We start from the raw sequence: 24,322 nt of genomic DNA on the forward strand, positions 1-24,322 counted from the left end.
TCTATAAAACCGACTGTAACCTGCTTTTTTTTTTAACCGATTTTCATGACATTTGGTTTTGAGAAATTGAACATGATATTGGTTACTTATTGAAATTAACTTCAGTTACTGGGGGCAGATCTAATCAGCTCTATGCCAAAACATTAACCTTATGAATAGCCACAACTTCCTCGGTGACATGTAGGCTCTAATCTATGAATAAGCAACATCAAGTGTAAATTATTTAGAATTTCAGCTTTTGTGAATTTCCCCCAAAAATGTAGATTTCTACACCTTTTATGTTATAAAGCCACCTGGTTGCTTGTTATTGTATTGTAGAGACCCTCACACACATATACACTCACACAAGGATTCAGGTTATTGGGGTCAGAGGTGAGACACCAGGCCCACAGTAAGCGTTTGTGGCTCTAGTTTTTGAGGTGTGTCCAGCAGCATTGGCACTAATTGGACCCCTGTCAGCAGCTTTTCAGCCAATCAAGCATGTTGTATCAGTGGCAGAGCCTGGCGATGAGAGAAAAGTTCCTTCAACATGCGCCACTAAACCGGAAAGAGCTGGGTGAAAGTTTTCAAATCTAAGGTTTCATTTATCTCCAGCTCTTGACACAGGTTCAGGAAAGCCTCTTGAGCATCACTGGAGCATCCATGATTTCACCTATTTAGTAAGGTTTACCTTCACCTTGACTAGCGCTTAACTTGCACTTCAGCAGTTACATTGCTGCACTTCTTTTTCCTTTCTAGGTCGTTTTTCTAATTCTTATGTAAAGTAGTATTTATTGTTACACCATGTTTTTTATTGCTCTTAGCTTGACTGTTCTCTCCCTTGTACGTCGCTTTGGACAAAAGCGTCTGCTAAATTACTAAATGTGAATGTAAATGTTTACAGTTGGTTTTCATAACAATTAGACTACCTCTGTGATGAGCTTTAACATCCTTTCCACAGCCTAATTATGACACTATCTGCTAAAATCTTAAACAAAAGACTGATCAAATTGTGAGACAACTGACAGTTGGAGGTGTTGTGACAGACACATTGGCGGCTCTACACTCTGTCATGTATGGCATATACACAAAAAATGTAGCCTAATGAAAATAAACATGTACATTATACTTGTACATTAAGTTACACATGTACATTAATTTGATTATGATAGAAACCAAACTATAATTACACATGTATATTAAGTGTCTGTTCTTTTATTTGATTCTGATACCAACCAAACTATAAGCTAGCTATAAAAAGATGCCAACCACGAAGTACAAACGTGTACAAACATGGGTGAAAATAAACACAAACACATACAGAAAAACCAACATAGTTCAAACAATAACGTTAGCTGAATGTTGGTTTACATCAGAGAATTGACAACAGGCTCACACGTGACGTGATACACGTGACCCAAGGTAAAGATAGTTAGCCATTATGTTGTTGTTGATGGGAAAACTTCTAAGATTGTAGCACTGTTAGAGTATTTTAACACCAGATGGTTGTTAATTCTTGTTTGAAAAATGTGATCCAAGACAAGACGCTCTTTAACCTCAAGCCAGTGTTGAACTGGACTAATGGAGTGATGAAAGCGTTTTAATATTACTTTATGGGAAAAAAGGTTCCTTGTTTTAGGAACTCCGTAAGAGTAAGTACATATTTAATATGTTGTCATATATGGTGTGTGGTGGAAAACATGTAAATGAAATAATCTGTGAGTGAAGAAAATCAACAATCAGTATAACCACCATGGTAGTCTGACAAACTACTGAAAAGATTTACACAACTGAAATGAATTAGAAATAAGTGCACTTTATGTTTAAAACATGTGTTTAGTATAGCAAACATACTGATGTGTGAAATGTCTTAAACTTCTACGCTGAGCCTAGAAGTAAGCATGTCAGGGGGGCCTGGAAGTGACAGGACACCAATATGTATGGGCCTTGGAAAGCACTGGGCTCTCCATGTTGTGGCCTTGAAAACAGGTGCAGGAAACAGACCAAATATGAAACAAAAATATTTCCAGGCCCAACGGATCCTCCAATTAAAAAATAAAACATAACCCTCTGGGAAGGGTCAAGGATGATCTAATAAGTCAGGACGCATCCATCAGGTGCATACAAAAGGAATGCAAAAGTCTGTAAAGTTTATGTATTGCTTACAAACCTTTGAAACATTGAAACATTAATCTGAAGAAAAAAAACACTATCAACACAAACAACAGAGCCACAGTGATACTCAACCCCATCTTACCCATTCAGCAGAAGAAACAGTAGTGGACTTGTTGGAAATTTGTACAGAACAATTCATCATAATCCAATGCACTTAAAATGTGTGTTTTCACTGGCCCTGACTCCATACCTTTGACAGTAAGTTACTCCCAATGATAGGCTATAGCTAACTGATGCTTTGAAGTTCTTAATGCTGGATTTGTCCAAACATGAGCCCAAGCACCAATTTTTCATTAAGTGATGTTGAGGGATACAATTTTGAGCAGGGTAAAGTTCTTTAAATAATTTGTGATGTTCTGCAATCAGATACCCTCATACCCTCAGTGATGCTAGGAGAGAAGACTATGTTCACAATATCGAGCAGAGGTAAGAGTAGATTTCAATGATTGTCTTCCTCTGGAACAATATTGCCATATACAAGCGGAATGTTTCTCAAAAGAAGCCCCAAGTCCCAAGTCCATTCCCCTGCATATTAATCTGTGTTGGCCTGTTCTTGTGGTTTAAGTATCTGTAACTGTATCCATAAATTCTCAGTAGGATGTTTTCACTGGTAAAGAAATTCTCTTCAAACAGTAGATTGACTTCATATTGTACCTTCAAGGATGTATTGCATTACATCAACAACCATATTATCTGCTACCCTAACAAACTCGCAAAGACAAGATAGCAGCTCATGTGGTGAATCCAGCCCTCCGCTAGGAGTCACGTCTGCAGAACAGATATCATAATTAAAAAGCACTCAATGTAAAATGAGCTCAATTCAAAGTTCTAACTGGATACCCACGGTACTCTGCAGACACTGGCCACCTCAGGAGTCCTCACTACAAAACATAATACCCAATATAGATAGAAGTTTTGAGGACCAGGGCAGCTTAACCATACAGACGGAGCATACCTGAGAAAACAGGCAGAGTACTCAAAGTCGGCGAAGAGGGAGAAGACTGCAACCCCAGGTTACAGACAGAAGGAAGTAAGTGCACAGTGGAATGTTTAAAATCCAACATGACTAACTAGATGCCAAAAAAAAAAAAACACAGAGGGAGAACCAGGAAGCCACACTTGCACAGGAGGTGGCAGTACACAAGTGCAGATACCGCAGCAAACTCACTGGCCTTTATACCCACACCCAGGCAGAGCCCACTAAATAATGAAATAATTGATTAGGTGGAGCTAAATGAACGCTGCAATGAGAGCAATAGGTAGGGTGAATCCAGCTTGCTACATACACATTGGCTTTTTGGCTTAATTACAGCATTAATTACCGACCTGACTAAAGCAGCATGTGTTCTGTGATCTCTCTAAAGCATTATATTTCCTCACTATTCAGGAGTGTAACATCTGCAGGTTATACAACTCCCTATTTAGCATAAAAACATATTAGTGTTCAGATCAGTAAAAGGGTTCTGCAGATTGGCTAGCACATCCTCTACTGCCCTTTTACTTGGGTTGTGCCACAACCTTCATGATTTGAATTTTAATTGATGTGTGGATATCATTCAAACATTCCTCCCTAGCTTATACAACCGAAAAAATTACATTGTTCGCAGCACCACTTGCTTGCAACTTGGCAACTTAAGAATGATCACTTTGATTGGCCAGATCTTGATTTGAGTCCAAAGTTCGAATAGAAGGTAAATTGTCAGAACCATCCAAAGACAGAGCCGGCAAACCTACAGATGATGTGAGGTCAGGTCTCGCTCATCAGACTAATTCAGTTCAGTACCACTAGTGTCACTGTGAACATTAACAGATAAAAGAAAATAGAAAAGGAGAGAGAGAAAGAAAGGTAAAGTGAATTATAACAATTAAGAGAAAAAAGCTTGGCCACTATTTCTAGCGCTCTTGCCAACCTTTCACAGCCTGTCTTCTTTTCATCTTGGCTTCAGTGCCCCAACTAGTTTGCAAGCACCTCAGTCACAACTACTGGTTCATTTTTCAGCAGCTTCAGAGAACTTCTTTAAAACTCCATTGAGTGACCATCCTCGAAAACCAAAATCCAATAGAAGCGGTGTGGTTTAATTTAGCTACAAAGCTCCAGTGGTCTTTTGTGTGCCTGCCAACCTTGCTCCCTCGGTTCTGCATATTTGGGATTATAAATGGTTCCAACGATTAATTTAATGCGGTTAGTGTTCATAACCCAAAGTTCTTTCCAGCTGATTTTCCTCGTCTTGATACCATTGCCCTTGCTTTGCTTGAGAAGCGGCTGCTGCTCATCTGGTTTCCTCTTCTTGTTTGCGAACAAAGCTAGTTACCATCTGCCTTCTCTCTGGCAATGTACCACATGCTTTCCATCTGTCACCAAGCCCTAACCCAGCTCTTCCACTCTGTACCTGCCCAATGATATCTCTAAGCTGATTTCACTTCTTCACTGTTTTTACTGTTCCACCAAGCTGGTCACTGGTAACTCCAAAATTCCTTTTCCATACAAGTACTTAGATAACATGGCACCCAAGCCATTTCCTAACTGCCTTATTCATGACTTTCTTAACTGTAGGTGCCATATGACTATTTAATGTATTGGGATACAGGCCTAAAGTCATGATTGTTGATGAATTAGTATTTAGTATTAAGTTCATGATTTGATGTTAATTAATTTCATGATTTACCTCCATTGATATATAGATTTGATTGATTGATAATATAGGTGCCTGTAGCTTTAAGGGCATTGTTTTGGGTTAACTGCACTGCCGTAGCCGGGCCATATATGATCTGTGGATAGCACCAGAAGTCAGGAGTCTCACGGTTTTCTGACCGTGTCAAGGTGTCAGATATTTGTTAATGTCTTGGTTAAAATAAAACTTCAAAATCATCTCCGTTGGAAGACACACTTTTTTGGATTAGAACACGCGTCAGCCATAGACTCAATTGAGGGATTTAGAAGAGTTTTATTGGAAAACCCTACATTAACTTTCTAATAATTGGGAATAATCATTATAGGCACAACATGTTTCAGAAGTACACACCTGCTACATCTCAGATCACTGGAGAAATCTGTTGGTATTACCTACTGTCAGAACAGAAAAGGTGACGCACTTTTAGCTGATATCCTGCTCAGCTCTGGATCAAGACTTATTTTTCTGTTATTTTACCTTTTTTATTCTCTTATTCTCTACATTCTCATATCTGCTTTGTAAAGCACTTTGAATTGCCAATGCTTGAAAAATGTGCTATATAAGTAAACCTGCCTCACCTTAATTCAAGTTCATATCGCCGGGGGGCTATCCCATCCCTAACCCATTCTTCGGTTCGTCATAACCATACCCCCACTCCTTACCCTTGGTAGCCTGTGGCATGTCATAGTAAAGAGTGATCTCGGATTAGTGTGAGCTGGTTTAGTTACATATAGGAATGCATTGGACATTGCGAGATCTGGTTATTGTGTAAGGCCCCTGATAACTAGCACAAGGAATTTAATATCTTTTCTTGTGTATGAACAGAATTCAAAATAGCTAATTTTCTGTCAGGTGTTATTGAGTTCAGCTTATAATCACACAGATCCTCAAAACTGATAGACAATATGTTGATCTTTAAGTCTACGGTGAAGGCATCGATCTTGGTGGAACATGCCTATCAATAGTTAACAGGGAAAAGCTGTTGTTTTAGTGGGTGTGGAAGTTTCTGATGTGATAGTTTTAGGACCATTACTTACACAAAATGTTTGTGACATGATGGTATACTTTCAAACTCAGAAGAGCTGAAAAAGGTGACAAACCAAATCCTTGTAGGGGGGGGGGGGGGGGGTCAGGGGGCAAATCCCCCAGAACAATTTTGCGATTTTAACATGTAAATGAAGCATTCTGGTGTAGCCTACATCAAGAACAAAATGAAAAAGTAAAAAGACAACATTTGCTTCAGGTAAAAAAAAAAAAAAAAATGTATTAACATATAATCCCAATCCATGCACCATTTTGTAAACTACTGATGTGCATGACAGCTTCAGCCCACTCAGATCTACTTTGTCTTCAGCCACCGCTTGGGCCTGGTTCACCATCACTGGTGCAAAGGTCAAAGGAAGTGAATGTGCACATTTGCAACTTCAGAAAAAATGTTAATGCTATATATTTGCTTAAATAGGATTTCAATAGCCACAGTGGCACTCGCTTGGGAGTGGCTTTTGGGAGCAGGAGAGGTCAGCTCTATTTTCTAAGGAAATAAAAGTTTTGCAATAGAAACATGTTTATTAGGAGTTTCATTCCTTTCCCCAAAAGGCAACATACAGTGTGGTGATGCAAAGGGAGTGTTATACATTTACTGCACCAGCATATCAAGCTTGTCTCAGGTAACCATGTTATGATAATCAGACTGAAAGATTATCCTTTATAAAAGGTAACCCTGCTTATGTTTAACTTCTATGTTCAACACATATTTTTTCAAAGTAATAAAATAAGGTTAAGAAACTTGATTTAGCATTTGCTGTTTTTAATGCAAAACAACTTTCAGAATTGATGATTGCATGATGATTGAAGGATTTGAGGAGGTCCAGAAGGAGATTTCGATCTTGATTGCTGCTGATGATTGCACAAATGTAAAGCAGCAAGCAACTAAGCTTCAAATGTATCTCTGTATGTTGGGGTAAAGTTAAAAAAGAGTCAATTCAGGGGTGGAAGTGTCGCTCTTGGTGCTACATCCTTTCGTTGCACGTTTGCTGACACCAGTCCTGAAGGACCCTCACCAAGTGTCAACCAGGTTAAGCTGCACTCCAAAGGCCTGAAGCCTAGCTGGGCCACAGGAATCCCAAAATTGAGAAGCTTCGCTTCAAATGTCCGCAACAAGTCGTTATGAGCCTGAAATGATAGAACATGCTGCTATGATAATGCATCTTGGTAGAATGATGTATTGATGTACTGTATATGAGGATAAAGAAACAATCTGCTAGAGCAGTTATTAGGAGTGTCACGGTTTTGTCCTGAAATATAACATGGTTTACTTGACCTTCAGTTTTGATACAAGGGTGGTGTTTAACATTCAACAGCAGTTTTGTAAATGTAGTTCTTGTTAATGACAAACTATAGGGATACAAATTGTTACCCTGGGATATTCTACTCCATTCAAGCTTTTAAACACATTACTCACCTTACAGGCCCGAGCAAGCTCATACTGCAAGTCTTTAATGGTACTGTTCTTCGTGTCCAATGTCTCCTGAAAATTAGTGAAAAAAAAAAAAAGCAATGTGTGATCTTGGATATAAAGCCAAATTAATTAATCTTGAATAAGTGTGTTCATTCATAGGAAAATGTTTAATTTCTTGTGTTAGTAACAGGGGCCTCACACAATGGCCAGATCTTTCAACAACACATGCATTCCTATATCTAACGTCGCACCCTGCCATGTCATGCCACGGGGGGACGGGGTTGAGGGTGGGATCGCCCCTTTGGGATCCAAATTGGGATAAGGGTAAAGGGAAGAAACTAGGATACAAACATACACCACAATTACCTTCCAGATTAATACTGCACCTCTCGAGAGCACTTCATAGGGGTTCTCAAGTAGGCACCTTCCATTGTCAGTGTTTTGTTTAATTAAGCTGCGTGTTCTCTGGCAGAAAAGTGCTGGCAAGGTGCTGGGGAATGGCTCAGCCCAGTGCTTCATCATAAAAGTGCTACCATGCTGCTTTGTTTGTTTTCTATGACAACATTATCTTGACAACACATCACCAGGGTGGTTAGCTTGCTAACTTGGTAATGTTAGATAGTTGGCTGGTAGACAGGTGGAACGGGAAAGGCGGCTTAAAGGGTTAGCCAGATGTTGTAGTTGAGTAGTTGACAGATTACTTGAGGCTATGTGCCTTAACCAATCGTGAACATTGAGTGCCGTGGGTCTGGGACACCAGACACCACTGCTGAACTTTTGAGTTGTTGATGGCCTAATTCAATGCAACACCAATGCAGGTGCCTACGTAACCACTCCTGTGAAGTGCTCACAAGGGCAGTTCCTTGAGGCTGAAATTGGGAAGTTTTACTGTGGTAGTTGTGGTGTACACTGGTACGTCATAGAAGATCATACTTTGTAGTAAGCTGGTTGGGTACTGTTTAGTTTCTGAATTTGCTGGTGACTAGCAGTAATTAACCCTTAAAAATGTTGTTGGATGTTGTCAACTTCTCTGATACAAGGTTGTACTTCACTATTCTTTTTCCACAACCCAGACGGTTAATCAGCCAGTGCCACAGATGTTCTCTACTAAATGTTCTAGCTGGAGGACATCATCAATTGCAGTTGAGTTCTTTTTAAGAGAGACATTTTTTATAAAGGACCTACAGACCTTACAAAGATAACATATTCCTAATTTACCCATCTATGAAAACATTTTATGTAAGCTATATAAATACAAATTAGAATAAAACTTCCAATAATGTCTGAGTATCACAAATAAGCCAGCTTGTTATACTAGCCGGGCAGAATGTCCTTTTCCGGCCTTTAGTTTGAAGTTTGTGACTGTATTTTTATTTCTTAAAACTTAAAACACGAAAGTCTAAAAGTTTGCGTTTTAGTTAAACAAGCTTCGTGCAAAATAGCAGACTGTGCCTTATTGTTGGTTATCATTTTTCTAGCTCATTTCCTCACTGTCTCCTTTTCTCTACAACGTCTTTTCTCAATGACTATGTTTTCAAAAACAGACGGGTCGAAGATCATTAAATAGACTGTCAGTTTTCTTTGTTCTAAGATATCACTCAAGATACTGTTCTAATTGATGTTCATTTTACAATTTTACAAGTTAGCACAGAATGACCCTCAACAGGTTTGTGGCACATACCTCCAGCTTGCGGGTTGCCACACTGACTGCAGTGGGATCCAGATTAGAGGCAGACAGTACTTCGTTGAGCTGGGCTTCCTTTTTGACCAGGGTCTCAATGAGGGCGCCCAGTTTTTTCTCTAGCAGCAAGTTCTTAAAGCCACTCTTCTGCTGAACCTCCTGGATAGCCTTGGTGAATTTCTGATAAAGTTCATCTCGCTCTGCTTGGACCTAAAGAGCATGGGAGTTGTCAGTGTATGTACAAATTTGCTTGCTTTTCTTAAGTGAAAAGGACTAAAAGCAGATAAATCAGTGATTTTATTTGCTATTTCTGCTTGTAAGTACGCCTGAAGACATGAAAACACCACAAAACAGATGGAAATGGACCAATGCTAAAAATGACTCTGCCAGTCATCCTGCATACAAACAGACAAACCACACTGAAAACCTAACCTTGGCAGAGGTAGTACTCATGATGAGGCCTCTAATTCCTATTGCAATTTATTGTGTATGACTGAAATAACAACAAACAGAAATCTTTATGAACAAATCATCATATAGCCATAGCCATTAGCCCTCAAAGTTCTTAGCCAAGAACACCAGCCTCTTGACATTTTCCGACTTGAGGGATGTAATTTACTTATGGAAACATAATTTACACATGATATAGAAGACATAGATGACTGTGTAGCGCAATGTCATCTACAGGTGTTTGCTAGGCATTTTGTCGAGCTTTCCATTGTTTACAATGGTAAACTTTGAACAGCGCCACAATTTCCACCTGTTATAAAAATATATTACATCCTTACTGGATTTCACAGTTTGCTGGTACCTAGCTATCTCATTTCATAATTGTAGGCAAGAGATTTAAGCAGACTACCGGTAACTGATGTGGAATTCTCGGACTGTCGAAATTCTGGTACATTTTGATAGATAGATAAATAGATAAAAACTGTATTGCCACACAACAATGTTGGTGGTATTCTTTTGTCATAGGTAGCACAGTCCAGTAAGGAGGGGGAGATGGGGATAGAAAAAAAAAAAAATAGAAAAAGTCCAGGTCAGCTTTGGGAGTTCAGGAGTCTGATAGCAGAGGGGAAGAAGCTGTTATTGAGGCGCGTCGTTCCAGCTCGCATAGATCTGTAGCGTCTTCCAGAAGGCAGAAGTTAAAAAAAGTCATGGCTTGGATGGGAGGAGTCTCTGATTATGTTCTTTGCACGATTTAAGCTACGCTCAGCATACAAGAAAAGGACTGATGGAAGGTCACCACCAATAATGTTGGAGGCTTTGGTGACCACTCTCTCCAGTGAGACTGTCAGAACTTCCATACCAGACAGATATTGATGCAGTGATGACAGTTTCTATGATGGCTTTATAGAAGAGCACCAAAAGGTGTTTGTTGACATGAAACTTTTTCAGTTTTCAGTATTTGAAAAAATAGTCAGGTTTTGACAGTACAGCTAAATGAATGCCCAAACAACTATAATACCACCCACCCCCAACTCGAGTCACAATTATGTGACCATGTGCATTTTCTTCAAATGCAATATCAAAGACCAGGTCCGTGACTTTTCCTTGTGCTTAAGCTTTGGTGAATAGCCCTGTTTTCATTACGAGTTGTAATATCAAGGACATCCACAAACAGAAAACATTCAAGCCAGAAACTTCTAAACAGTGCTTAGCAACGGTTGTGTGAGTACATGTGGAAGAAATGAAAACATTTTAACATAAAAATGAAATTGTTCTTGATTCTCTTGAGGATATTTCCTTTCCAAATACTCGTCCTTTCTGTTGCTACATAACCTAAACGAATGCTACCTATCTACCTACATTTCTGCCATTTTAATGTTGTGCCTAGTTCAGCCCTGATTCCGCTCTACCCCATTCCAGTACTGATCTGAGACGGAATACCAAAATCAGTAAGGTTAATAGATTGCAATCATGCAGGGCTTCTCACCTTATTAAAACTCTGCAGAAGTACTTCATGTTCCCACTTGAGGTCCCTCATATTTTTGTCTCCAACCTTCAGACGAGCCTTGGCACCCTGACAAAGCATAATATATCATCATTAATTTCTCCCTTATTTTTTTTCCCAGAAGTCCAGATACCTGTACAGTGACATGCAAAAGTTTGGGCAAAATGTCTGTTACTGTAAATAGTTATGCGAGTAAAAGATGAACTTATCTCTAAACGGCATACAATTAAAGATGAAACATTGTTCAGAAACATGTTTTCAACATTTTAAGCAAGATAAGTGTATTATTTTTGTTTCATACAAATTCAGAGTGAAGAAGGGCAAGGAGCACCATATAAATGTTTAGGCACCCCAAGAAATTTGAGCTCTCCAATAACTGTTACCAAGGTCTCAGACCTTAATTAGATTGTTAGGGAAGGCCAAGTGATGCACATTTCAAACCTTGCCATGGACTTCACTATGCAGCACTCTGAAAATTAAAATCACCTGACCGTTATGCCTTTTGGACATCAGGTCATCTTTTACTCACTTAGCTATTCACTATTCACAGAAACTCTGACCAGGGGTGCCCAAACTTTTGTATGCCTCTGTATGTTAGTGTCCTGAATACAGCATGTTCAACACATGGTATAGATGTGTTTATAGTCATTTGTGACAACAAATAGAACAGTGGCAAAATAGATCCATTACACGACAATGCCAGTATGAACTATCCAACAACACAACTATCCAACTCAAGACACTGAAAAAAATTATTTCACATTGTTTTCATATTGTTTCACATTCACATTACATGATATTTCTCAGATCAGAGATACCATAACATATTGCCATAAAAATATATATATATTTTTTTGTAGGGCACTTCCCTATGCAGACTTGTATGTAGACACACATTTAAATCACTAATCTACAAAAGTCAGTGTATAATCTCTGGAAAATAAAAAAAAAACAGAGAATATGATGACTGTTGAATCATGTGATGTCTGACCAGTTTAAAAATCCACAGGTTAAATTAAGTATATATTGTAAGATGCCACTGCTCAGCCTTTGGGACAGTTACCACGGATCAGTGCTGAGGTTAAGACAACTTTTTGAGGGGTGGGGGGTTAACCTTACTACATTTGGCACTACATCTGTAGGTCTAGACTGATTCTATTATAAAAACCAAATACAAATAAAGCTGCTACAAAGGAGCCTGTGGGGTATATATTTTGGATTTATATTCATATTTTTCTATGAGTCTCAAAAGAATGGGTTGTTGTGCATGTACCGCTAAAGAGGCCTTGTCCTTCTCATAGTTGGCCAGCCTTTTCTGGAGTTCAGCCACATCCTCTTTTGCCTTTTGCAAGGGTTCTGTCAAACGCTTTCTCTGTAGTTGCACCTCAGCCATCTCCTTCTCCAGGCGCTCTTCCTTCCTCTTCATCTCTTCCACTTGTTCCTATTAAAGCAGGAAAAGAGGCTGATGGTGAGTAATCAAGCATAGCAACACATTTCAGTGAATTTCAATTAGTTATTTTCAGAATCCACAATTACAAATGGACTACCTTACCTTCAGTGAGTTGATAAGGGCCAAATTATTAATTGTAATGTCATTATAGTAGTTCTTCATGTCACTGAAGGCTTTCTCATGATTCTTCATCAGAGTACTGATCTGAGCGTTTTTGTTCTCTTCAAGAGCGTGGTTTTCAGTTTTACGCCTTTGGTCTTGTTCCTGACGCAGAATATGCATTTTTTTCTCATACTTGGACTCAATTTCTGAAATACACAGAAATGTGAAGTTAATATTGAAAAGTGTTACATTTAATTACATATATGTACAATTCTTCCCCAAAAGTGACTTTTCCTGAAAAGAAAGTCTAAATACTACTCAGTGGTTATTTAACAGAACGGGCCACATGTATCAATGGAGCATTTTTCTATGCATGAAACAGAATCCATGAAAAGATACTTGCCGGTATCGATAGTTTGAAAATCAGATTTGTGCAGAGAATGGGCGTATGTTGTGTTTGATAACTGATGAAAAACCTCTGTACACAAATCATGGAATTGTGCAGACACATGGTCCTACGGCAAATTGAACGCAAAAATTGATACATGTGGCCCAACAAGAGACAAATATACCTCTAACCAGCCTTTCACAGTCATTCCTTATATTGGTGATTTCCTCTTCATGTTTCTGTGAAAAGTCGTACAAATATGTTACAATGCCATTTTAACACACATTTGAAAGCAAGATCAATGTAAAATAATTCAGGGTCTACAAACCAGCTTTATGGTCTTTATGAGGCTTTGTTTGGACAGCTCTTGATCCCTTAAGCTCATCTTCAGGGATTTCATTTCTTTTTGCAGATCACTCTCCAGGCCTGAATATTCCTCCTGCATTACTTTGGTTACCACGACTCCCTCTGCCTTGAGCTCTGAGACACTGTTTTGGTGTTCATAGAGCAGGTGTTTTACTTTCTGTTTGTAGACCTATACATAACAACAGAAGATGTCAAGACAAGAGGATATTTGCACCTCTTTCCAACAAGAATGTGCACTCATTAGACAGTGTCATCATTCTGGCCACTCACACAGGCAACAAAACTACATTTTCAGTAACAATGCTTACAAAACGTAAGACGTCTCATTAAAACCAAATCAAATAAATCAATAACAGAAGCACAATCATTCAAACAGCAGTGATCAAACCATCTATCAAAAAACCTTCATTGTATCCTGCCACCCTTACTATGCATAACTACAAAATCCCCATGCACCAAGCCAGCAAACATAACTAAACATTTACAACAACTCATCACAATTTAACACAAATAAAAATCCCCAATATCAATAAAACTGGGCTACTGACAGTGCATGTTGTACTGTGAAGGACGGTCTTTTTACGGATCCAAAGGTACACGCGTGTTGCGGCTGTCGCCAGCCAGCTGGGCACTGTTGTGTATCCTACCACCCTTGCAATCCTAACTAAAATCTGCACCTGTCAGCCAACCCACCTAATTTGAACTCCTGTACACCTCGTCGGGCAGCCTCTCCCTCTCCTTCTATATCATATTATGATACTGATACAGTGGCCATATTACCTACTGCTAATTGTTTACCTAAATGTATCTTTTTATCTGTGGATAAAATTGATGTTTAATAATCAAATTTTCTCTCTCTTATAGCGTTACCTTTGCTCGCAAATGCTGATGGCTGTGGAAACATTGTTCCTCATCACCATATCGTTTACACACACATTTTGGCAGCCGAACTCTACCCACTCACTTTGTCTCTTTCTTCCCCTCCTAGCCTAGACTATCTTCGCTGTGGGATGCTGATGTAGTCTCTCCACCTGATCTACTTGTAGAAACCCTGGGCCTACACCTACTCACCCCCAGCACACTTTCATAAACATATTCTACTCCATACTCTGTGCTAGCATTTTCCTGCAATGTAAATAATGGACATCATTGACATAGTTTTCTGTTTTCTGCCCACTCCTTCTAAACACAACAACAAGACCAGCAAATGGACCAAAATGGACCAAGACCTTACCGTCACAGCAGATATCGGAAAGGAAGTCAGTGTCAAGAAAAAAATAACCGCACCAAGATGGGTCTAGAAACTCCCAGTATAAACATAACATATGGGAAAAATAAATCGCAATGCATCACAGAATCAAATCTCAATACTTAAAGAAAAATTTAAAGAATTGCAATAATATCATATTGTGGCCCAAATATCGTGAGACTATCGAATCATCGTCTCAAACAAACAAAGGATAACCTTCCATAACCTTGGTCAAAAGGTTTTGTGACCTTTTGCAGACTCTCTCTTCGGTATCTTCTTCAGCATGATGCTCCAACGATGATGACAGCATCTATATCCAGTTCCGAACTGATGGCAGGCTGTTTAATCTGAGTCACTTGCAGGCTTGCACAAAGACAAGAGATGCTGTTTACCTACGATGCCACTCTAGCTTCACATAAGAAGATAACCATGCAGTGCCTCACACCCTGCTTTGCAGAGGCCACACAGCTCTTCGGACTAGAAGTCAGACTGAAGAAGAGGTGCTTCACCAGCCAGGACATGAAGCGTACCATCCTCCCCAGATCTACGTGGACAAGACAAAACTGAAAGCAGCCCACCAGTTTACTTACCTGAGGCATATCATCTCCTCAAACGCCTAACTTGATAAAGAGATCATCAGCAGACTGGCCAAACCAAACAGTGCCTTCTGCAGTCTGTACAAGCAAGTGTGGAACAACAAGCACTTGAAGAAAGGCACCAGGATCAGCATGTACAAAGCTGTCGCACTGACCACTCAAGGAGCTGGCTCCGAGTCATGGGACATTGCCGACACCACCTGCAAGTCTTCAAGCACTTCCATCAGCACCATCCTTGACATAAACTGGAGCGACTTCATCACTAATGTCAAGGTCCTCAAGCAAACAGAGGTACCCAGGATCGAGGTCATGCTGCTGTAGACCCAACTACATTGGGCAGGACATGTGCCCAGAATGTAAGTCCACCACCTGGCGTTCTGTACGATGAGCTGTCCTCTGGACACCACAACAGATGGACTCAAGTCTTCCCTCAACACCGGTCATATTGACCCCCATCACTGGTCTACTCTGGCTGCTGAATGCAAAGGCTAGAGAAGCACCGTCCACCAAGCTGTCTCCTCCTTTTAAGACAATCGCAGAGGCAGACTGGAAGACAAAAGGAACAGGTGGAAGCAGACAGAGCAACATGCCCCCCCACCGATCAGACCTTCACCTGCAGCTGCTGCGGCAGGACATGCCTGTCCCACATTGAGCTTGTCAGCCACCAGCGAGCCTGTAGCAGACATGAACAACCGAGCCTTCCTATATCTTCTTTCATGAAGCCAGGCCAAGAGAGAGAAGATTATTATTATTATTATTATTATTATTAATAAGTTCTTTACCTTAATTTCAGCCTGGTGCCGCTCTTCTGCCTCCTCCATTTCCCTGTCTCTGTTCCTCAGCTCAGCTTTTTTGTCGTCTAAATCTCTCTTAGTGATCTCCCAAAAGGTATGGATCTTGTCTCTTTCCAGCTGAAAATAATTGCGCTCTTCCCTCTCTCTATCCAACTCCTCTCGAAGGCGGACAATGTGCTCTTCCAGCTGCAAAATACAAATAGGTTTCAACATTAATCCATCTGCATCAATGAAAGATTGAATTCCTTTGTGGTTTTCAGAATGTTTCCAATTGAAGTGTTGTATGTTTCAAGAAGACTGCATGAAGAGTGTTGAATAAAAAAGATGTTTGATTAAGAAACGGAAGAAATTTACATTAAAAGTGTGCAAAAATGCCACTGAATATGAAGCCAACGTGTAAAATCAAGGGTCAAGGGTTTTTATTATCAATAAATACAATAATTACAACCAACCTGTTCCTTCGACATTTCCTCTGTAGACAGGCCATCAACAACAGTGGGTGTCTTACCTTTCGCACCCTTCTTACCGGCTTTCTTCTTGGGAGGCTGAAAATGACCACAAGTTAACCTCATAAGCTAGGTTTGCCAAACAGGTTACCAACATTTTTAACCACACCTCTCAGGCCTTTAGGATACTCAAGTAAGTTTAAGTGCGTTCTGCTTGAGTACATGACAAACATGACGAATTAGCCACTGTGACCACCAAATATGTGGTCAATTAAGTCTCCCCAATGGTAATCTTATCATGGTGACAAGGGATGTGGATTAAAAGATAAGAATCATATATTTTAAATGACATGACATTGTTTTAAATAATGGACCTATGTTAAGCATTTACATTATAATATAATTATCTATTCTTGGGGGAAAACATTTAATAAAAAATAAATAAATACTGATTTGCTGAAAAGTCAGGAGAAAGCCCATGCTGTAAACGCGCTCACGAGAGAGCAAAGAAAGACTCTTGACAGTTGCACCAAGTGATAGTTTACCGTGGAAAAGCTATGTAATCATAACCCTGTGTGATTATAATCTGCCATCGAACACATAGGCTACGTGATTATTACCTTTTATATCATATTTATTATTCACCTAGGGTTGGGCTGCCTACAATAGACAGCACTGCAAGTGCCTTGGACGAAATCAGAGATTAATTTTATAATCATAAAGATATCTTAGCAGGTAAGCTAATTGTCTTTTCAAAAAGTATGTTCATTTAGAAAGGTGCAGCTCCTGACTGAAGTTGGCTGAAAAACCATTAGCTAACAGTCAGTGTGTTTACATGATGGTATAATTCGAATCTTTGCTTAATCGGACTATGCTTTCTTTCGAGGGTAGGTGCTATTATCCCAATATACATGGCAGTGAGTAAATCGAATCATTGGCCGAAAGCATGTCATATCCGATACGATAGGTGGCGCTGTTTTTATTACAACTAGTGGTGATACAGCCCTTTCCGCTTGACCTCTTCACCACTACCAATAACAACAACAGTTGATTGAGCATGAATCGCGTCTGTTCATCGGTCCAGAAATGCGTGTTGCCTCTTTGTTTGTTTGTTTGTTTGTTTCTGCCAGGCCGATGTGTTTATAAGTTACATTATTCAAAGGTGAAAGATAAAAGGCGAGAGAAACGCACGCACATTCACACACGCGCGCAAATAATGGGTTACAGCCTAAACGCATTGCCCTTCTGCCAGTTGCATCAAATTGTTTTAGTACTTCTTCGCTGTCGATTTCCAAATCTGTGTGAATATTCATGAGAGCAAGTCCAGTCAGTCTTTTCGTAGATAGATACAAGACCTTCAGGACGCAATGAATGTTTGGCTAGAAATTTGCCGAACTTTCCAGGGCTTGATAAAGTTCACTGCGTAACTCATTTAGCTGTTTCCAGCTCTGTATCTGCATCGTCAACGCTGGGCATTAGTTGTCTGTACTCCGATTTTATAGTTTCCCCATTTTAATAAATATGCGTTCATGATATATTTTTCTTCTTCTCGCGTAGCAGAAGGTACGCACAGTGCGTACGGCTGCATGCGCCACTGGAACTCTGTGCAATTAATACAATACATAATAGGCTAATTGATACAATATCTCCTCGTTTGAGTGTGGTTGTTTGAGTGCAATGGGAGTGTATGATCGATGTTGTCTATAAAGGTATTTAGGTAAAGGTATTTACGGGAAAATATCTCGATCCACCTGTCACGTCTCTGTCTTTAGAGGGCAGCGCCAAATAACTGAACACAACTAAACTCACGCGTGCCTCGCGGCCACAATACCAAATTGCATCATATTTGATAGAATGAAGGACATATTAGTTGTGAATAGTATCACCGAGTTTGATAGGTATTGGTCAGGTAATAGCCGAGTGACAGCTGATTTGCTTTCTGATTTGACAGTACTAATTCGTGGTTTTTTTCAGCGCCAGATAACTGAACACAACTAAAGTCACGCGTGCCTCGCGGGCACAATACCAAATTGCATCATATTTGATAGAATGAAGGACATATTAGTTGTGAATAGTATCACCGAGTTTGATAGGTATTGGTCAGGTAATAGCCGAGTGACAGCTGATTTGCTTTCTGATTTGACAGTACTAATTCGTGGGTTTTTTCAGCGCCAGATAACTGAACACAACTAAAGTCACGCGTGCCTCGCGGGCACAATACCAAATTTCATCATATTTGATAGAATGAAGGACATATTAGTTGTGAATAGTATCACCGAGTTTGATAGGTATTGGTCAGGTAATAGCCGAGTGACAGCTGATTTGCTTTCTGATTTAACAGTACTTATTCGTGTTTTTTTTCAGCGCCAGATAACTGAACACAACTAAACTCACGCGTGCCTCGCATATAACGCATATAACGCATATAACTTTTCCTAGGCAATATTTGTTAACTTAGCCTACTCTGGTTTTGAATATGGGGTAGGCTACCACTCATGCGAAGGAAATCAACGGCAGATTGTCGCAGGACATTACGCAGATCTTGTCAAGCACTGACAAAGCATGCATGCGTTGGCAATCATACAAATATTTTTGTATCATCGCGATGCAAATGCATGTGTGTATAATAATATTCTGAATTCAAGTTAATGCTTGTGAAATAAAGGCATTTATATGTTTATGATTGTGTGATTCATTGGGATGTGCATGTGGGCAATAGTGGTTCACGTTGCTGTACTCACAATTTCGGAACAGCGGGCTGTCGGAAAAATGGGCTTTCGGAACATTGCCATGGAACCTTGGTCAGGTAATAGCCGAGTGACAGCTGATTTGACAGTACTGCTGTTGTTTTAAGCAAATAAAATGTGGAACGTCCTTATACGTGTTTAAGGAGGGGTTGTAAAGGTGCTCATATCTTCGGACCTCTTCTGTTATGTTTGTTCATAATCAACAAGAATAAGCTTGTGAGACAGTCTGCAGGATATTCATAAAAAACCGTGTCATTAGTATGAACAGTTGAGACAACTTATCCCTCTTTCGTCTTCCGGGTCACGACCTGGCAGGGAGAGAGGGAGCATGCGCAAAGACGCAAAGTCCAGTTCCTTATCCAATTCACCGTTACATTCCGCAATAGTCGAACTATCAACTGGATCGGATCGAGTTATCCAGGGGTGTTAGTCCGACTATGTGCGGTCCGACTACGATCCGACTAAGGTGCTTACATGAAACGGATAATGCGATTTCAGTCCGACTAAGGCAGTTATTCGAATCCATGTAACCACAGTGAGTTAGCTAAATAGACCTGTTGCTGGTGTCTAAATTGACACCTTTTTGAGCTGTATTAGAGTTAATGCTATAACTGACTTTAGTGTCTGTGCCATCCGAAATTTCCAATAGCGATTGAGTGCAGTCCCTTCTCAATCGGACCACTGTGGCCACTACCATGCAGATATTTTAGTGATAGTTGACCGCTACATTCTAAGTTGTTTTGCGGCAGGAAATACACACAGGAAAACTGTATTAAAAGATACAAATTGTAAGCGAATGGGTCATAGACGTGGCTGGACTCATTACACTGTTTGCTTGCATGCACTGTTTAACACCAAACAGAACCTCCACTTTCTCATCTTGGAGACTGGCAGAGGTAACACTGGTACTATGTAAAAATGTGAAAATGTATCAATAAAGTTATATAGTCTACATATGTGGTGTCTAATCTCTTTATTGACAAGGCTGTGAAGTAGTCTTTAGGTGTATAAATATAAGTCAGTACCATTTACAACTCATGGAAACAGCCTGGCCGTCGGTAGCCATTACAGTGAAATTGACACTAGCCATCTGTACATTTGTAATTGTCACTGCCGTCACTAGCCCCTATGGGGTCTAGAGGGACCCCCGCAGACACAGGGAAAGTGGGGACTGCACGGAGCATGGGGCTGCACGGAGAGTGTGAGAGAGGAGCAAACTCTGGCATGACTTTACTGAAAAAAACGGGTTAGGTAACGCAACATCAAACTTCATTGGTATAAACAGTATCGTCTCATCATATATCTCTTTTGAAAATATATCCCGCCCAGCCCTAATATGATACAGAAAGGTTTTAAGGTAATCTATCTGTAAATCCCTCCATTGTTAACTCATTGTATTGTAACTCATGATGCTGACAGAACGATATCTCAGCAACTCTTTGATGACACAAAACGTGGTATATGCTTCAAAAATGTTGCTTCATTTGACCACTGGGGCTGTGGAGGAAAATGTAGGCTAATTTATTTAACATTTGGCCTTGTTACAGTGCATGCAAAGCAATGCACTGTTATCCAGTGACTTTTTCTTCTTCTTATTATTCTTTGTACCTTTTTCTGTGATTAATACAGCTTGAACCACACTTCCTGATATTGTGGGTTTACAACTTGCTAGAGTACGTCACTCTTGATTTGTTAAGAGGTGTAAACCGCGAGGCAAAATTAATTTAAAAAATCTTGAAATATAAGAGGACCCTTTCACCATTGCAACAGCCCAGCAACAGTGGAGCCAAATTTGATATGGATCGCTCAATGACTGGTTGGCTGTTCTGAGGCAGTGAATATAGTTAACATTTACTGTAATCTCACTGTCCTTCGGATGACACCTTTCACTGCTTATAGCGGTCTTGAGCATTTCTGGCCTGGTTGAAGCCTTGTTCTACACATCACATACATTTCTCATTGTATGTAAGCCATGACATGCAAATGGTTTAAACCAGTTATCATTATGTGTCAACCATCTTCATCAGTTTCAGTGACATTGTGATTTTGGTATGGTACAGATGGGCATTTTTTATATGTTAAATGAATTATTGTGTGTTTCTTTTCTCCCTCAGGTTTACCTAAAGAGAGGCACAACTGGGAACCATAGCAACATCCAGGCAGGACTGTATGTAGCCCACGCCTGGCAAACAAAGCAGCACAACAACCAAAGAACCTGAGCAGCCAACACAAAGCAGATCAGGACATGGCCCCCACTTCACTCCGCTTTTCCCCTTCACCGTGGCTCCCTTGAAGTCCCCTAGAACAGGCATGCAATTTACTACTAGCGAGGTTACAGCTGCGATATCAGTGGCACACTATGGTGTCCTCAACATCGCCCACACTGAGTAGTGTGACTAGCGGAGTCTATGCTTCTCAGGTAAATGTCCCAGTGATCCTGATTTTCATTACAATATTTTGTCTGGTCCACTGTTTTAAAATATTCTCACTCAACCAACCTGTGCTTTTATGGATCCTGGGGGCAGGGCTGGCCCTGACAGTGTTGTTGGCCTAGGCAAGACTTTACATTTACATCTTTACAAGACCTTACATTTACTTTACATACTTTACTCGATGATCTATCTCAATGATGCTGGACTGGAATTCTGAACCCTATTAAACCCAGTCAAATGACTGGCTTATGCTTATAGTGAGGTCCCTCATGTACACTCTGAACTGGGAAAGTTAGCTTTTTGTTTTAATGCCCCAACTTCCTGGAATGATCTTTAATGCACTCTAAAAATCAATTCCCCACTTTCCTAAAGACTGGAAATTGTATCGGTCTTTTGATGTTTTTTTTTCATAGTACGTTTACTACGTTTTATTGTGTTATTTATTATGTTTTATTTTGTATTTTAATTCTTGTCCCAAGAATGAAATAGAGGTTGAATGAATGATTCGTGCATTTTAATGCATCGAAGCACGTCTGAGAATCAATCTAGACTAGAAAAGATGCGTTGAAACAGTATAGCTGCCAGCATTGTAAACCAAATTTTTTTGTTTTTTGTTTAGCATGCCAAATGAGTTAAAGTACTGCAGTAGCTTTGTCATGTTTCTCATGTTCTCAGGCAGCGTATAATGTCAGGGGAGAGTGTGGTCGACCAACGGAATACGAGACCGAAATCAAACTAATGCATACAACACAAGTTCAGGATGTGTGTCATCAATTGAAACCTTAACAGTGTGTCTATGAAACAGACAACAACATATGGGGTCCTCCAAAAAAGTTTTGTGGCTCAACTTCCTCCATGGGAATAGTTGTGTTCTCCAGCTAATTGACCTTTATCGTACGCTATTCTTGGTTTCGGTAAATTCCAGCAGACAAGGTTAGCAAATCTTAAATTCAAGTAAGGACATAAAGACCACAACCTTTAACGTTATCTAAATTAACTTGGACGTAACGTTTACTTACCGCTAGATATAAATTATTATAACGTTATCGCTATGTTGTATGTATTGTTTAATCTTAGCTACTGAAAATTGAACAGCACTCACCATCTCAAAAACGTTAAGCACATAAACGTGCAGAAATCTTAAGCCCGCTGATGTTACTTATAACTGTGTTGAATTTAAGGAATAAGTCTAGCCATTTAATACTGACTAATATGATCCCAGCTCGTTAGCTAGCTAACTTGCATCGTCGTGTTGATGTGAACAACAACATGGTGTCGTAGCAACGCAAAACGTAGGGAAGTCCCGCCCATTTAAGACTCACATGTGCGTAATAGAGCATGGGAGTCGACCGGATGTTTGTAGTTTTTAGTGTTAGCATTTTAACACTTCCTGGTTCCAAAGGAAAAATCCCTATGGAAAAATGAATGGGTTTTTGCAATATTGGCGAAAAAAAGGTGTGAGCAAAACAACTGCAACAGAAAACCTAGGCAAACGTTTTGGTGAGTTAAAATGTAGTTATCAGTAACTTTTGTAAAGAACTGTTGTCTTGGCTCATAAAAAAATAAAGATGTTGCTACTAATATGCTAAAGCAGAAAAATACTGGACTATGTCGGTAGATGATGGGTGGCAAGCCAGAGAAGGAAGTAAGTATAAGTGATGATTGGTTAAGACCATTCACCTGACCGGAACAGAAAAAAAAAACAAATCCGTCTGATTGGCTAATAACAGGACCTTTACTTTTTCGTTGAATAATGGTGTTGATTGCCTGACTTTTAAACAATCTTTTGTTTTTATACAGCTTAATGCTCAACTGACTTGTTAACCGATCTTTTACAAAATGATACGGCTAAACACACAACTGAATTGTTAATCAAACTTTTACACTGTGTCAAATAAGATGTTAATAGTTACAAGCTAGTGTAAATAAACTAATTGTTGTCTTGGCTTGACTGTTTATTTCACATGGGGTTTAATTTTGACAACACGTCACTTACCTTGAACATCTGCTGCTCATGTCATGAAGTGGCTGCACTTACTTGCCGTAACATTATGCGCAATGCAAAATATACAAAACAATAAAGGACACCGTTGCAATAGCCTAGAAATGCTAAGCCCCCTGAACACTTCCTTGTATGCATCATGCTACATATTATTGAAATGACTTTCCGAAAATGTCATACAAAAAGACGTTTTTTTTTAACAAGAAGCAGACAACTGAATATCATGTTTGAATTTTTGCCAAGAAAAGAGCAATCTTCCTCACAATTTCCATTCATCTTGGTTACAGCTTTGCTGTCCACCTCCCAGCAGTCAGCCTGTTTGAATGAGGCCATTCATGCTTCCATGAGTTAATCCATGTCCACCAAATACAAAAATATTACTACAAAATGTTTTTCAGAGGAATACAAAAAACTTGGTGATAGAAATTATTACCAAAAGGTTTCAAAATGAATGTCTTTGAAACAAATCTATTTTCTTGGTGAAATAATCGTCACAGTGATGCATAACTGCTCTGAAATTGAAGTTATGTACTGACAGCTGACTACTTACACATTACAGCCATCAGTAGAGCTATCAATAAATACATTTCACATTGATTTACAGGCGTGGCTGGCTTTTAAAGGGGAAAATGGAGAGAGAACCACAATGCCCCAGTTATGACAAGCAAGTTAGCAGTGCAGGGCCAAACCTAGTGCAGTAATAAGACTAGGGTGCTGTGGGAAAGAGATGTAGGCCTACACGCAAACACATAATGTACACATGGCATTACTACTTAAGATAAACAACACATAACATACACATAGCAATACGAGTTAATATTTCAAATAAAC

At 39.6% G+C, this 24,322-nt stretch overlaps 1 protein-coding gene across 1 annotated transcript; it reads right to left on the reverse strand.

Moving 5' to 3' along the window:
- Positions 1–6,616: 6,616 nt before the first annotated feature.
- Positions 6,617–22,774, reverse strand: gas8 (growth arrest-specific 8). Its single transcript, XM_012814933.3, has 11 exons — positions 22,592–22,774; positions 16,317–16,409; positions 15,853–16,050; positions 13,188–13,394; positions 13,044–13,098; positions 12,472–12,677; positions 12,193–12,360; positions 10,902–10,988; positions 8,966–9,175; positions 7,288–7,353; positions 6,617–6,998 (listed from the first exon to the last, which is right to left on the reverse strand). The coding sequence occupies exons 1-11, from the start codon at positions 22,592–22,594 to the stop codon at positions 6,804–6,806; spliced, it is 1,488 nt and encodes a 495-aa protein (XP_012670387.1). The 5' UTR covers positions 22,595–22,774; the 3' UTR covers positions 6,617–6,803.
- Positions 22,775–24,322: the final 1,548 nt, after the last annotated feature.

Source organism: Clupea harengus, chromosome 6 (assembly GCF_900700415.2).
Source record: "Clupea harengus chromosome 6, Ch_v2.0.2, whole genome shotgun sequence".
Taxonomy (NCBI): domain Eukaryota; kingdom Metazoa; phylum Chordata; class Actinopteri; order Clupeiformes; family Clupeidae; genus Clupea; species Clupea harengus.

Coding starts and splice junctions, on each gene's coding strand:
- gas8 (XM_012814933.3), bottom strand. Junction 13,395..15,852: donor GGCACCAGGCTGAAATTAAG/GTAAAGAACTTA, acceptor TGTTATGTATAG/GTCTACAAACAGAAAGTAAA. Junction 6,999..7,287: donor AGCTTGCTCGGGCCTGTAAG/GTGAGTAATGTG, acceptor CTATCATTTCAG/GCTCATAACGACTTGTTGCG.